The 13,887-nt window shown below is 44.0% G+C and overlaps 1 protein-coding gene across 1 annotated transcript; it reads right to left on the reverse strand.

The window, feature by feature from the left end:
* Positions 1–6,059: 6,059 nt before the first annotated feature.
* On the reverse strand, positions 6,060–11,481 carry LOC130131711 (uncharacterized). The gene is made up of 6 exons (XM_056301496.1): positions 11,175–11,481; positions 10,601–10,708; positions 10,077–10,186; positions 9,523–9,684; positions 8,881–9,107; positions 6,060–6,450 (listed from the first exon to the last, which is right to left on the reverse strand). Exons 1-6 carry the CDS (start codon positions 11,239–11,241, stop codon positions 6,321–6,323), a joined length of 804 nt encoding a protein of 267 aa, XP_056157471.1. The 5' UTR covers positions 11,242–11,481; the 3' UTR covers positions 6,060–6,320.
* Positions 11,482–13,887: the final 2,406 nt, after the last annotated feature.

A 13,887-nucleotide genomic window follows, 5' to 3' on the forward strand; every position in this document is an offset into this window, starting at 1 on the left:
TACTTGGCATAACATGGATAAACCAAGGTGAAGTACGGTAAAAACGAGCATTTTGACAAGGTGTACACAGAATTATAATAATTATTATTATAATTTGGTGTACACAGAATTATGAGTGGGTGGAGAAGAGTGTCAGGAGTGATTTGTGACAGAAGGATACCAGCAAGAGTTAAAGGGAAGGGTTACAAGATGGTTGTGAGACCAGTTATGTTGTATGGTTTGGAGACAGTGGCACTGATGAAAAGACAGGAGGAGGAGCTGGAGGTGGTAGAGATGAAGATAAGATTTTCACTGGGAGTGATGAAGGACAGGATTAGGAATGGTTATATTAGAGGGACCGCTCAGGTTGGACGGTTTGGAGACAAAGCAAGAGAGGCAAGATTGAGATGGTTTGGACATGTGTGGAGGAGAGATGCTGGGTATATTGGGAGAAGGATGCTGAATATGGAGCTGCCAGGGAAGAGAAGAGGAAGGCCAAAGAGGAGGTTTATAGATGTGGTGAGGGAGGATATGCAGGTGGCTGGTGTGACAGAGGAAGACGCAGAGGACAGGAAGAGATGGAAACGGATGATCCGCTGTGGCGCCCCCTAACGGGAGCAGCTGAAAGTAGTAGTAGTAGTAGTATGCAGAATTATAATAACAAATTTGAAAGACCTGGTGAAAAGTTTCCAACACTGATGAGGGGGAACAGGGACACAACATGCTGTCGTGGTGTTTACCAGCGTTGTAAGGCACATGATGATAATGGATTACATTTATATAGGGCTTTATCTAGACACCCACAGAGCGTCAGGAATCGGGAACACTGTCATTTCATGTACTTGCATACATAAAATGAAATATTTCCCCCAGCAGTGCAACACAAAGACAACAACACATCTATAATCTAAAAACTACAAGAACACATATATAAAACTATACACACAAAAAAAAAATCGCTGTCGGAGAGAACGAACACCAGCCGGGATGACTGTCGGAACTGCCGGTCTGCATGGGCTAGCAGTTAGCTTAGCCTGCCCCGCTTCCACGTCCTGTCAGACCGCCCTCGGTGTTTCCTCTTCGGACGCAGCAGACCAGGCTCTCCCAGCCGATCCAACGCCAGCTCTACCAGCCCGACACCTTCAACATGGCAACGAAGAAGGAGGGAAACTCACCACCACCAACGTGTAGCACCCACCTGGATGGTGCACGGCAACTAATTCGCACCAGAACGCTCACCACACACCAGCTTGAGGTGGAGAGGGAGGAATCATTGAGCCAGTTATACTGGGTGGTGGTGGTGGGGGGGGTGATTAGGTGGCCAGATGGAGAGAGCCATGTTGGGAATTTTGACACCGGGGGATTCCCTACTCTTTGCCGTAAGTCCCATGGGATCTTTAATGACCACAGTGAGTCCGGACCTCGGTTTAACATCTCGTATGAAAGACGGCATCTCCTACAGCACAGTGTCCCCATCACTGCACTGGGACTCTTTTTTTTGTTTTTTTTGTTTATTAGGACCAGAGGGAAGACTGCCCCCTACTGGCCCACCAACACCACTTCCAGCAGCAACTCAGTTTTCCCGGGAGGTCTCCCATCCAAGTACTAGCCAAGCCCATACGAGATTAGCAGAGCCAGGGTACATGTTGGTATGGCTGCCAGCAATTATGTACAGTATGTGTTTCCTTTAAGATGGGACGTTTATGCTCCATAGTATGATTTATGCCAAAGAAATCTTTATTTTCCTTTATTTCCCCCCAACAACATATAGTGTCGTTTTGTTCTTCTCTTATCATCACTCTGTTTCCTTCTAGCCCAGAAAAGAAATCACAGTTAAGGTCTGAATAGGCGGAGATGTGGCCATGTAATGATAACCACTGGTAGTGTTTCCACCAGTTATCATATTCATTTATTTTTCAAAAGTTCTGTTGATTTCCTTTTTGAGTCATTTCATGGCTGGGACCAGATAAGCCCCCCCCCCATAGGACACACATCCTCTCCTCTAAACGAGCATTCAGCCAGGTATAAATACTCAACTGGGACTCGCTAATAGCTTTGAAAGAGTCCATTTTCCAAGGTTTAACCAAGGAAGGATGAAACATCCAGGCCAGTTGAGGCTAACAAAACAACCAAGGCAACACAATTTGCTCTCGGAGAACCTGCAGGAAATCGATGCCAAAAACACTGCCGTTGCACAACACATGGGAAATTAATATATTAGCACATTAGATAAACATATCATTAACATGTTAGAAGAGATGTTATGACACATTTGACATAATTTATCAAATAAATCCAGATGATAAATTGACAATGAAAAAATGGCTCATTAAACAGCAAAACATGGAACGGTTGAAATTATGGTACATGGAAATGTAATGAGTGATAAATGGGAATTGGCTCGCATCACTTTTGCGTGTACGATCTGGTAACAAGGCTAATATATTTCCACTTACTTGTTATTCACACTTAGTTTGTCAAAGTGTTTATAATGGCGTGAACCGTTTCACATCAGTGATCTACCAGCAGACGTATATTAACGCCAAGATCTCATCAAATGGTAATTTGATGAGACCTTACCCCAAAGGGTCTCCGGTAGGAGAGGATTTCTGTCTTTGGGGTAGCTTGGGAGAACTGCACATCTGCACTGCGACAGGAGAGCTGGAGGTAGAAAGAGTAAACACATCAGCCATTATAGTTCTTTTTATGTCCATACCCTTATCGGGAAAACGTTAAGTGAATGAATCCAGAAAGACCCCTGAGAAACCTTGGACTCTCGCTTAGAAACCATTTGCCGGGAGGATTTATCTCGGAATAAGTTGCCCGCCATGTGTAGACCTGTTGAGTAGCTGCTGTTGGTGCTACTGCACAACATCTGCAGAGAAAACAGGTTATTCTGACATCAGTGTCTTGCATTTCTTGCACAGATTGACCAACCATTAAACTACCAAAGGGGGCGTCCGGGTGGCGTGGCGGTCTGTTCCGTTGCCTACCAACACGGGGATCGCCGGTTCAAATCCCTGTGTTACCTCCGGCTTGGTTGGGTGTCCCTACAGTCACAATTGGCCGTGTCTGCGGGTGGGAAGCCGGATGTGGGTGTGTGTCCTGGTTGCTGCACTAGCGCCTCCTCTGGTCGGTCGGGGCGGCTGTTCGGGGGAATAGCGTGGTCCTCCCATGCGCTACGTCCCCCTGGCGAAACTCCTCACTGTCGGGTGAAAAGAAGCAGCTGGCGACTCCACATGTATTGGAGGAGGTATATGGTAGTCTGCAGCCCTCCCCGGATCAGCAGAGGGGGTGGAGCAGCGACCGGGACGGTTCGGAAGGGTGGGGTAATTGGCCAGATACAACTGTGGAGAGAGAGAGGGGGGGGCACACCAAAGGAACCTCGGTTTTGGTTTTTTTGGTAAAAACTGCAATAGGGCACTGAAAGACAAGAGACTGAGAAAGAGGAGTGTGGGCCAGTCTGGGGGTCTTTGTCACCATAATCCCACATGGACTCATCGCTTACTCGACATCTTCCATTATTGCACAGATTATAGCTTCAGTCCTCAGTTAGGCCATTAGGATGGAGCTGTTTAGGTGAAGGACAGCGGTTCTTTGGATTCTGTAAAAAAAAACGTGACTTCTTAAATTGAGTGGCATAGTAATCACAGGCCATTGTATATTATAACCCTTTGACCCCTGTCCTTCACCATCGCCTCCTAGCATGAAATGTACAGCGCACAGTTAACGAAAAGCTTCTCAAACCATCCGGCACCCAGTCATTAACTTCTGCTCCCCGGAGACATTTGAAATTCTGCAAGCTAGATATTTAGTCTGCAGATCACCAGAGCAATGGCTGGTTTAGCTCATGGGGACATACAGTTGTAAGACGTGAACACCAGCAACACTGAGCACAGTTAAAAAAGGGAGGAAAAAAATGATGCGACTGGAGCGCCATCTAGTGTGATGAAATGGTAAACCAGACATGACAATGAAAACGCCACTGGGATGTGTGTTCAATCAGTTAGCAAAATCTCCCATAACCCATCAATACTTCTCCAACCCCCCCCCCCCCAGTTTCCCTTTTGGAACTGATACACTATGGGGGGGGGGGCACGTGCAGGAAAATCATTTTAAAATAATTTAGACTGATGCAACAACAGAGAAACTACCCACACAATCTCGGTTAAACTACAATTCCCATATATGTATGTGTGTGTGTGTGTGTGTATATATATATATATATATTTAAGCAATATCACACGAGAGGGGAGCGCTGTCATACTGAATATCAGCACGGCTGTGGGCCTCGAACCTACGACCGAATCACAACCGTGCTGATATTCAGTATGACAGCGCTCCCCTCTCGTGTGATATTGCTTTTATACAACAGTGCTACAGTCGCCATTTATTAGTTAACTAATAAGCAAAAACAGATTATGATTTGTTTGTTTATTTAAGCCTTTATTTGGCTCCGCCAACAAATAGTTCCACAACTGCGCTCTTGAACTTGGACCGTTGCCAGGCAACCTGAACACAAACATTTCCCTGCACAGCTTGCTACTTTGTATATGTCTACACGCGTTACCGCTGGCTAGCTACTTTGTATCATGTACATTAATGTTGATGTAGCCGAGTCTGAAAGCCGTTCAAAGCCCATGTTGTTTGCCTTACGGCGTTGGCTTCGTTTCTGCTCTTCTCCGATTTGTCTCGGTGGGCTGGTGCCATGTCGGCACACCTGGAGGTTTGAGCTGAAGTAGGCCTATCTAAGCTTCCCTTCCCTTCGTCCTCTTCTGACGGCCATTCGTCATTTAACTCGAATGTTATTTGTGGAAATATCTGTCTTTGCCGTGCAAGTTTGTTACAATCTGATATTGATGACGACCGTTAATGTTAATGTAGCCTAATTAACGGTTATTAATAGAACGCCTGTGTGGCGGAGTGATACATAGAGTTAAAAGTCCCAGTGCTGTTATACTGAATATCAGCGCTCATGGAATGCCTCTTGTCCAATCAAATGACTTGGTTAGAACTAACGTGTGTGTGTGTGTGTGTGTGTGTGTGTGTGTGTGTGTGTATGTATGTGTGTGTGTATATATATATATATATATATATATACATACATACATACATACATACATACACACACATATATTAAGATGGATGTATAGGAAAAATACTTTTAATTCATAGCAGTACAAGCCTGTTTCGGGCAGCTGGGTGCACGATGCACGAAACATGCTTGTACTGCTATGAATTAGTTTTTTTCCTATATCTACCTTAATATTCCACCCCTCATTTGTTGAGCACTTTCATCAACACCTTTGACGGTATATATATATATATATATATATGTATACACACACACACACACACGGCTGATGATTGCTTATGGCATGAAACAGTCTTGTACTGTCTCATAAAGAATTTACTTGACTCACTGGATTATTTTGCTCCTTATTTGTTGAGCACTTTCCCTGCCGTTGAGTGTTTCTTTTAACAAAGTCACATATATATACACACACACGTGCATGCAACACAATATAAAATGATCTTAGCACATTCTGTGACTGAGATGGAGCCCATTAACAGCAAGCTGTTTGAGCAACCCTGATCATAAGTGACTGTGTGTGGCTGTCAAAAAATATCTAAAATGCTCCAAGATGAAAAATTTAAATCATGTACAGTTGCACAGGTCATGACTCGAGGCTTAAAATTCCACTTAGTCACCGTCTCCAGCACTCCCAGGTCCCACCACATCCCGTCTTCAAAATGAAAGCAACGTTCAAATCTGTGAGGTCATCCCTCCCCACTTCTGCAGACGGTAGAAGTTTTATATCACATTCTACACCGCGTACAACACGGCTGACGTATTGGATATCAAGGGAATCAAACAGCCAACAAAGAGGATGTTTTAATAACTTTATTTAGAAGTCTAGTTCATTGTGTTTTTCAAGTTTCCAGGACAAAACAAAAACAGTGCAAAACGGTAGCGACACGGACAAGAATACCAAGACTTGGAAAACACTTGGCAGTGCCACCTTGGGTGATTGCCAAGTGTTGTTAATCAATGAAGCGTAGTCACACGTGTGCACACACACACACACGACTATTTCACATTTTTTTCCGCAAACATTTCAATGGTCGATGCAAAAATTTTCCTAGATAAAGTACTTGCCAAGAAAAAAAAAAAGAAAAAAAAAGAAGAGATGCTTCAGTTGTAGCCTCGTCCCTTGATGACATTGGATGAACACTGTAGTGGTTTTTCTAAACAAACACTAACGGGTACAAATGTCTTTCCCTCACCCAAATGGTCATTCATCCAACCACAGAAAAGCAGCCATAACTTGAGGTTGTGGTCAGCTGCTCAGACAGTGTTGTGTGTTTTGCTGTGTGCCCAAAGAGGAATCTGCAGTATTTCCCACAATCCTCTCCAGCTGCTGAACACAGGGCCCGATGGTCTGGCTGTGCACTTGTGCCATCTTCAGCCTGAAGAAAGAAATGAGGAGATTTGTAAGCAAAGTTTGGCCCCCCGAAACTGCTGGTGCTAAAGCCGTAGCACAAGCCAAACGGGGTCGCTGGATGAGGTGGGAGGGTGTTGAAAAGAGGAAACTCACATGGAGTGAGCTCTGGAGCATGGAATCAAACAGGCTGACTTTCATCACCAAGGCCACATATGATGTCCTGCCCTCTCCAATAAATCTAAATCTCTGGTTTGGAGAGAATCCATCTTGCTCCCTGTGTACAGCCCCAGCAACCCTCAAGCATATCTTGGTTGGCTGCAAGACCAGCCTTACCCAAGGCAGATACACCTGGCGACACAATCAGGTGCTCAGGTGCTTGACAGCTGAACTCGATTGCAAGAGGGTTTCCATCAATGCCCAACCCTTCAACAACCAGGAAGGGCCCCGGCGGTTTCCAGCTTTAATTCGAGAGGGGGATAAACTGAAGGCCAACCCTTCACTTCCCAACTTAGGCTCACTAAACTCAGCCAGGGATTGGGAAATGCGAGTGGACTTAGGCCAGAAGCTCATCTTCCCGACAGAGATCGCAACAACCACCTTGCAACCAGACCTCGTCCTCTGGTCCAATTCTAACCAGCTCGCTTTCATCATTGAGCTCACAGTCCCCTGGGAGGACGCAGTTGATGAAGCGCACGAGCGTAAGAAGCTGCGGTACGCCAACCTAGCAGCCGAAGCAGAGGACGGAGGCTGGAAGGTGAAGGTGCGCCCTGTGGAGGTGGGTTGTAGGGGCTCTGTTGCCAGCTCCACAGCAAAACTCCTGAGGGAACTAGGAGTCAGGGGGCAGGCCCACAGGAGAGTGATCAAAGAGCTAGCCAACACTGCTGAGAGGACTAGCCACTGGATCTGGCTCAAAAGGAGACGCCGTCTGGGCTGCCAGGGTGAACAGCTAACCACAGGTCACACACCCAGGACCGATGAACCTGTGGTGGGCCTGCCTCAGCGGAGGATGTCTTGTGATAAAAGGTCGAAACACCCTGTGATGCTGAGGTACACAACTGATGATGTGTCCTGGTGGTGGCAATGTCACCTTGGCAGACATCTCCAGTTTGATCACCACTGAATCTGTTGCAGTGCAAACACTAGGGATTTTAACAACCAGTCCTTTTTTGAATCCTGGAAGCTGCTAAAATCAAACACCACCTTGTTATCTGACGAAAGTGCAATGGTGACACGTTCCAAAATTCATGTTCTGTTCCGTTCAGCTAGTTAGACTAAGTTGACCCAAACCATTTGAAAGCTCTCAACATACATTATTCAGTATTCATCCTACTGAGCCATTAATGATGATAAGATTTTGATTGGGAGTGACAAAGAAGGACAGGATTAGGAACGAGTATATTAGAGGGACAGCTCAGGTTGGACGGTTTGGAGACAAAGCAAGAGAGGCAAGATTGAGATGGTTTGGACATGTGTGGAGGAGAGATGCTGGGTATATTGGGAGATGGATGCTGAATATGGAGCTGCCAGGGAAGAGGAAAAGAAGAAGGCCAATGAGGAGGTTTATGGCTGTGGTGAGGGAGGACATGCAGGTGGCTGGTGTGACAGAGGAAGATGCAGAGGACAGGAGGAGATGGAAACGGATGATCCGCTGTGGCGACCCCCAACGGGAGCAGCTGGAAGTAGTAGATCCTACTGAGCCATTAACCTTAGAGCCTAGACTGGAACCAGTTTATTGAATAAACATAGATAATGTAACAGCTACAACCAAAAGTATTGGCGTTTTCCCAAAATATTTGTTTCATGAGAAAGTGAAGGACCACCATCCAACCATTTAAATTTTTAAAAAAAATGTTCCCCACCTCCAAAATATATCAATGTTCTAAACTTGCTTAACATGCAGGTTCAGTTTGTAGTCTACATGCCTCGCCATCCAAGCAAGATTCTCAAGACGGTCTTAATTTTAACTGGGACAGTTAGGACGGCCAGCTCATACGTCCCTCTTGACCACAAATTGACTGCGGAGACGAAACGGTATAAATTATGATTTTGAAAAGTTCAATCTGTGGGTGCTGTGCTGGCAGTTAACACTGAATTGCGAAAGGGTGCAGATGAAAGCGCTGGCATCTAATTTGCTTACATCACCAGCATTACACTGACTCCCAAACTTCAATGCATTACGCTATTTATTTCAGACCCTTTCTGTCTCTTCTCATCTCTCAGCAAATGCCATCAGTGCACTTGGGAACTGGGCACTTTTGACAGAAGTATTTACCTACGTATGCAGCCATCTACTCGAGCAGACCACACTGTCACTTAGCTGCAAACCTATTTGGGAATGACTTCATATACTATATAGGTCTAACTCCTGTGTGATTAATACACAAGATGGACAGTCCTCCCACTGGACAGTTTCTCTCCTGCACTCTCCATCAGAACCCCCCCCCCATGCATTTACCTCCTCAGCAGCTCACGTCTTCTGCTGGGCTCAGGGCGGTAGTGCTGCAGGGTGGAGAGGCAGTGACCTGCCAGGGTATTGTAGCACTGTTCTCGCAGAGTGTTGTGACTCGCCGTGTCCCACTGTGGCAGCTCGCTGGTGAAGCGCCAAGCCATCAGCACATACTCTAATACCGAGTCCCACTCTTGGTTCCTTAGGAGCACCTGGCCCCACTCCTGACAGGAGACCTGAGGAGGAGGAAGAGGAGTGATCAGTGCAAAGCAGGACAACAGCTGCTCTCTGCCTAGTAAGACTCTTTGCCCACAGTGCCACCCAGAGGAATCTGAAATTTCTGCAGTACTGTAAGTAAGATAATGGCACCATTTATTATAGAAGGCTTTTTCATCAAAAGTCCAGAAAAATAGGACAATTGTGGTGTGTGGGGAGGGCTTTCCTGGAAGCTAATCCCACTTGAAAAGAGGACATATTGATGGTACTCATTTATTCCATGCTGATAAAAAATATGTTGCTGAATAGCAACATTACTTTGACGATAACATTACAATGAGGAAATGTCAAGTTAAAAAGGTCAGGTTTTTGAGATTTTCTGAACTGATGGAGCCATTATCTCTTCCAGTATGGCAAAACATCTGTGATACTAACTTTGAATGCCACCAGGTGAGGATATGCCTTTCTGTAACAGTGGGCGTCTCTGTTGGAGCCAAGCCGTGAGTATGGTATGGATCTGTAAACGTTAGTCTTCTTCAGTTGGAGGTCATCATGGAGGTACTTCAAGTCCAAGGTAAGCACTCTGGGTTCTTGGCTCTGTGGACCCAAAAGTTCTTATTAAACTTTGTGTAATATGACTTATGCGGAGAATTCTGTGCATCAATGACATCTATGATGTAGGATTGTTTATTTTTGATCCAATGTAAGATAAAAAAAATTGTCTTTTTATGTCTCACACTGCCTTGCATAAAGACCATTTTTACCTCATGCACTCTTTCCTGTGACCACTAGAATGGCAACAGACAAAACTTCCAGACCTTCTCAGCCCAAAATGCCCCTCTCATGATGCTGAAACCACTGAAAGCTTGTGGAGTATTTCAGCCCAGTTCATGGAGCAGTAATGAAGAGTTGCTATTAGCAGCTGATATCTACAGCCGTTTGCTGCATGGCTAAGATGACATCTCTGCAATGTAAAGTGCTGTGGATACCTGTTCAAACATGATGAGGGATCTGATCAGTTGTACCAGCTGCTGTTTAGACAGTGGGGTGTGGTGCTCCTCTATCCTTCCATTCCACGAGCCGCCCATGGACGAGTCTACTGCAGAAGATAGTGAGGTGAGTAATCACAGCAGCAGTAACAGACTGCAGCCAGTAACAGATGGGTCACAACCAAGCGGAATTAACAAGAAAAAAATAAGAGTTTGCATGGCCAAAGTAATCAAGCCTGTTAAAATCTTTGCATACTGTATAATTACTATTGATAAAGACATGAGCGTTATGGGGGAAATATGCGCCGCATGAGTTAACCCCACTGACAGAAACACAAAAACACACTGATGTGTACATCAGTGTATTTCTTATACATTCAGGGAATGTATAAGATGAGAAAAAAATGTATGTAAACTTGTCTTACACAGTTCCTTAAGAGTTCCCCAGTTTACCAAATTTGATGATAACCTGATGGGGTAAATGAAAGGCAGGTAAATAAAAGAACATCTGCTGGAGCTCTTACGTGATTGGCCACGCTTGGAGTTTTTGGCTGTGTTTCTCCCTCTTTGTGCTTGGGACGACGGGGCCAGACGGGCGCTTAATACTTCCAAGTAGGACCTCCTCATCCGGGCTGAAACGCAACAAAAAAAAAAAAGAGGGAAAAAAAATGAGCCACCATATATTTATTAACATGTCTGTCGTGACTTTATACACTCCATGTTAAGTTTGGGTGGCCGACATCAATAGTGGCCCCTACAAAAAAAAATAGTATACTTGAAAGTTTATTTTATTAAGTAAAGTTCAAGTATATGTACTAGTAGTGTACTTTTAAGTATAATTTTGTTTAGTATATATCTCTGATAAGTACTTAACAAGTAAACTGAAAGTATACCCACCGATTGTTAGAAAAAAGTAACATTGTATTTTAAACTAAGAGGGGGACATACTTTGTAACAAAACCAAATGTGTCCCAACACCGGGGGCTTGTTATCTGTCAAACTCCATTATCGTCGGAACAGACGGCGGTTAAGGGGGGAAAAGGGAGGGGGGGTCAGCAAAAAATTAACTTGGCGTTCGTTCGCAAACGTCCTGCTTACCTGCAATTTTGGGTTGCGGAGCAGGAATCTCCACCAAGGCGCGGCGCGGCTGGCAGATAGTCGCCATTGGACGCCGGATAACAGCGAGTCGTTGCTAAATAGTTACCGTGAGTTTAAGCCCCCCCCCCTCGGTCGGCAGCGAATTTAAAGCGCCCAGCTCGTAACGCAACTTGATCAGGCGCGGGTTCGCTTCCACCAGCCCCTTCTCCCTTCTCCCGCTAGCGTGTACCTATTTACATACACGCGTACGTACATGAAACTGCGATATCGGTGTAATGGCGCACACACAAAAGATAAAACTACAAAAAGAAAGAAACCCCGCGTCCCTGGCTCGGCGGAGAGGAGAAGACAACCGGGGGGCGCCAAACTTTCTGTTCCCGCTACTAACTAACGCAATAATGACGGAGAGCGCGGGGCCGTGGTTTGGGGAGGATGCGTCGTTTCGGATTGGCCAACGCGAGATGACGCTGCAAAGAGGCGCCCAATATGCAAATGAGACGCGAGAACACGGGTGCCGCGCTCTGGCGATGGCTAGAGCCGCCACCCCCCCCACCCCACTACTGTACCGAATCATTAGAATCAGTTTATTAAAAAGCCATTATTGTTTATTAATATTCCCCGAGTTGCGTGCTCTCGCTAACTAATGAACAGAACAGTCAACCGTGAGTTTAGAATTTAGCTGAATAAAGACGCTGTTCGCAAAATGAAAGCTTCTATAAGTATTACGGTACAGCATGTATTTTTCGAGGCACCTAATTGTCAAACAAAATATTTGGTACTACGTCGTCGCGTGTGCACGCAGTAGCGTTAGCCTATGCGCATATAATACCAATGGGCATACTGGATTGCAGTCCCAAGACCAGTGTTGCTGAACGTTACGGTCGACTGTTAGCAACCCGAAACGTCGGCGTCTTGAACACGCCCCTTTCCTCCTGCGAACGAGCGCTCGTAACTGCCTGAGCGAACGGGTCTTTTCATGAAGCGGTCCAGTTCGCCCCAAAATAGGATCGCTTTTGAACGAATCGTTCGCGAACAACGCGACACTCCGGCGCACTTTGGCCGAGAGGTGTTCGAGTGAATTATAAAACTATACTTTTGTTGTTAACAATATAGTATTTGCATCAATTTAGTGCACGCTTACGTCACATCCGTTGCATTTGCCACCTAAATGTATTAAGCAACGTGTCCCAAGACTCCTTATGAAGGGGATATTGCATAGGCTAGTACCATTAGATTTTAACTTTTCACCCCACTAAGGCGAGTTGAACACGCCTCGTCAAAAACAAACATACAAATGCACCAGATTATAAAGTATATTAGTATTATATTCGTCTCATAAAGAGCTGTTTTCCGTATTCTCAACAAGGCTTACAATGGCGATAAACTGACTAAATATGTGTATATGGACTATTACTACCTGAACTTCTCTAAGAGTTTCAGAATAAAGGCTTGTAGGAGGAAAGAAAAAAAAAACTATCCACAATGTAAAAGTATGGGTGCACTACTCAAAAAGTTGCCCTGATTTGCAAATTCACTCGCGTTGTCATGCAAGGAATGTTTTCATAGAACATTTCGTCTGCCTATAAAATAATGAATGTTGCAGCCATGTTATCATTTCTTTTGAGGTCCTGAATTAATTCTTGGGGGGGGGGGCCTCAGATCTTGATTCAAATCAACCTTTTAACTTGGAAGAGCCTCCAGGCCAAGGATAGCTTTATAAAAATACATGCATAATAAATGACCTTAAGAAATTTAATGTTCTCATTTCAAAATTATTACTATCATAATATACAGCACAATCCGAGACTATGCTTTTCATCTAATTTATATTCTCTCCTGTAATGTCTTTATGCAACACTTATAAAATGGACCGCTATTGCATATAGTATAGATCTATGCTCTCTATAATCTTACAAATATTAATCGATGGTATCACAAAGACATGATAGTAGATGGGAAAAGACACAACATATGCATAAAATTTTTTAATTGGTTGGTGGAGTATTTGAAAAACAAAAACAAATTGTATGTTTTTCTCAAGTACAGTGAATGCATCTTGATATGTGTTGTAGCATTATAAATCATTTAAGCACACAACTTTTTCCAAAACAGATAATAAAACACAAAAAGTAGATAAAAATGATAACACAGTGCTCAATCTTTAATCTTCTTTAGAGAATCCAAATGTTTTCTAAAGTACTGAGATATATATATTCAGCTTGTTATTTGTAACTCACTTGCCTGTTTAAAAAAATATTTTAAAACAATTTAGGTGTTACATTATGAAGCAGTATTGAATGCAGTGCAATTCAAGTGTCCCTGTAATCTTCAGATTACTTAACAGGCTGAAATCAGTTCACCTCATTCAGAATCATTGACATTTTTAACTCACTGTAAGACCACAAGTCCTTAAGACCTCTAGGACAATTTTTAACTGTTATGTTTAAATTCACCTCAATCCTGTCCAGGGACATACCAAAGAGCAATTTCATCAGAATTCCCCATGGCCTCTTCAAAACTCTACAGCAAATAATATATTCATGTTGTATTTATATACATTTTATATATTTTAAATAAGCTATTTTATGCACAGGTTGAAAGGATATCCATTAGGTACATATCATATTACAAAGGTCTGTGACAGTATGGCTTCTCAAATTTACATTATATTATTAGAAATAAGTGCAGTCAGTGAAGATCTCCTTCCTACCGT

This window comes from Lampris incognitus, chromosome 21 (assembly GCF_029633865.1).
Source record: "Lampris incognitus isolate fLamInc1 chromosome 21, fLamInc1.hap2, whole genome shotgun sequence".
Taxonomy (NCBI): Eukaryota; Metazoa; Chordata; class Actinopteri; order Lampriformes; family Lampridae; genus Lampris; species Lampris incognitus.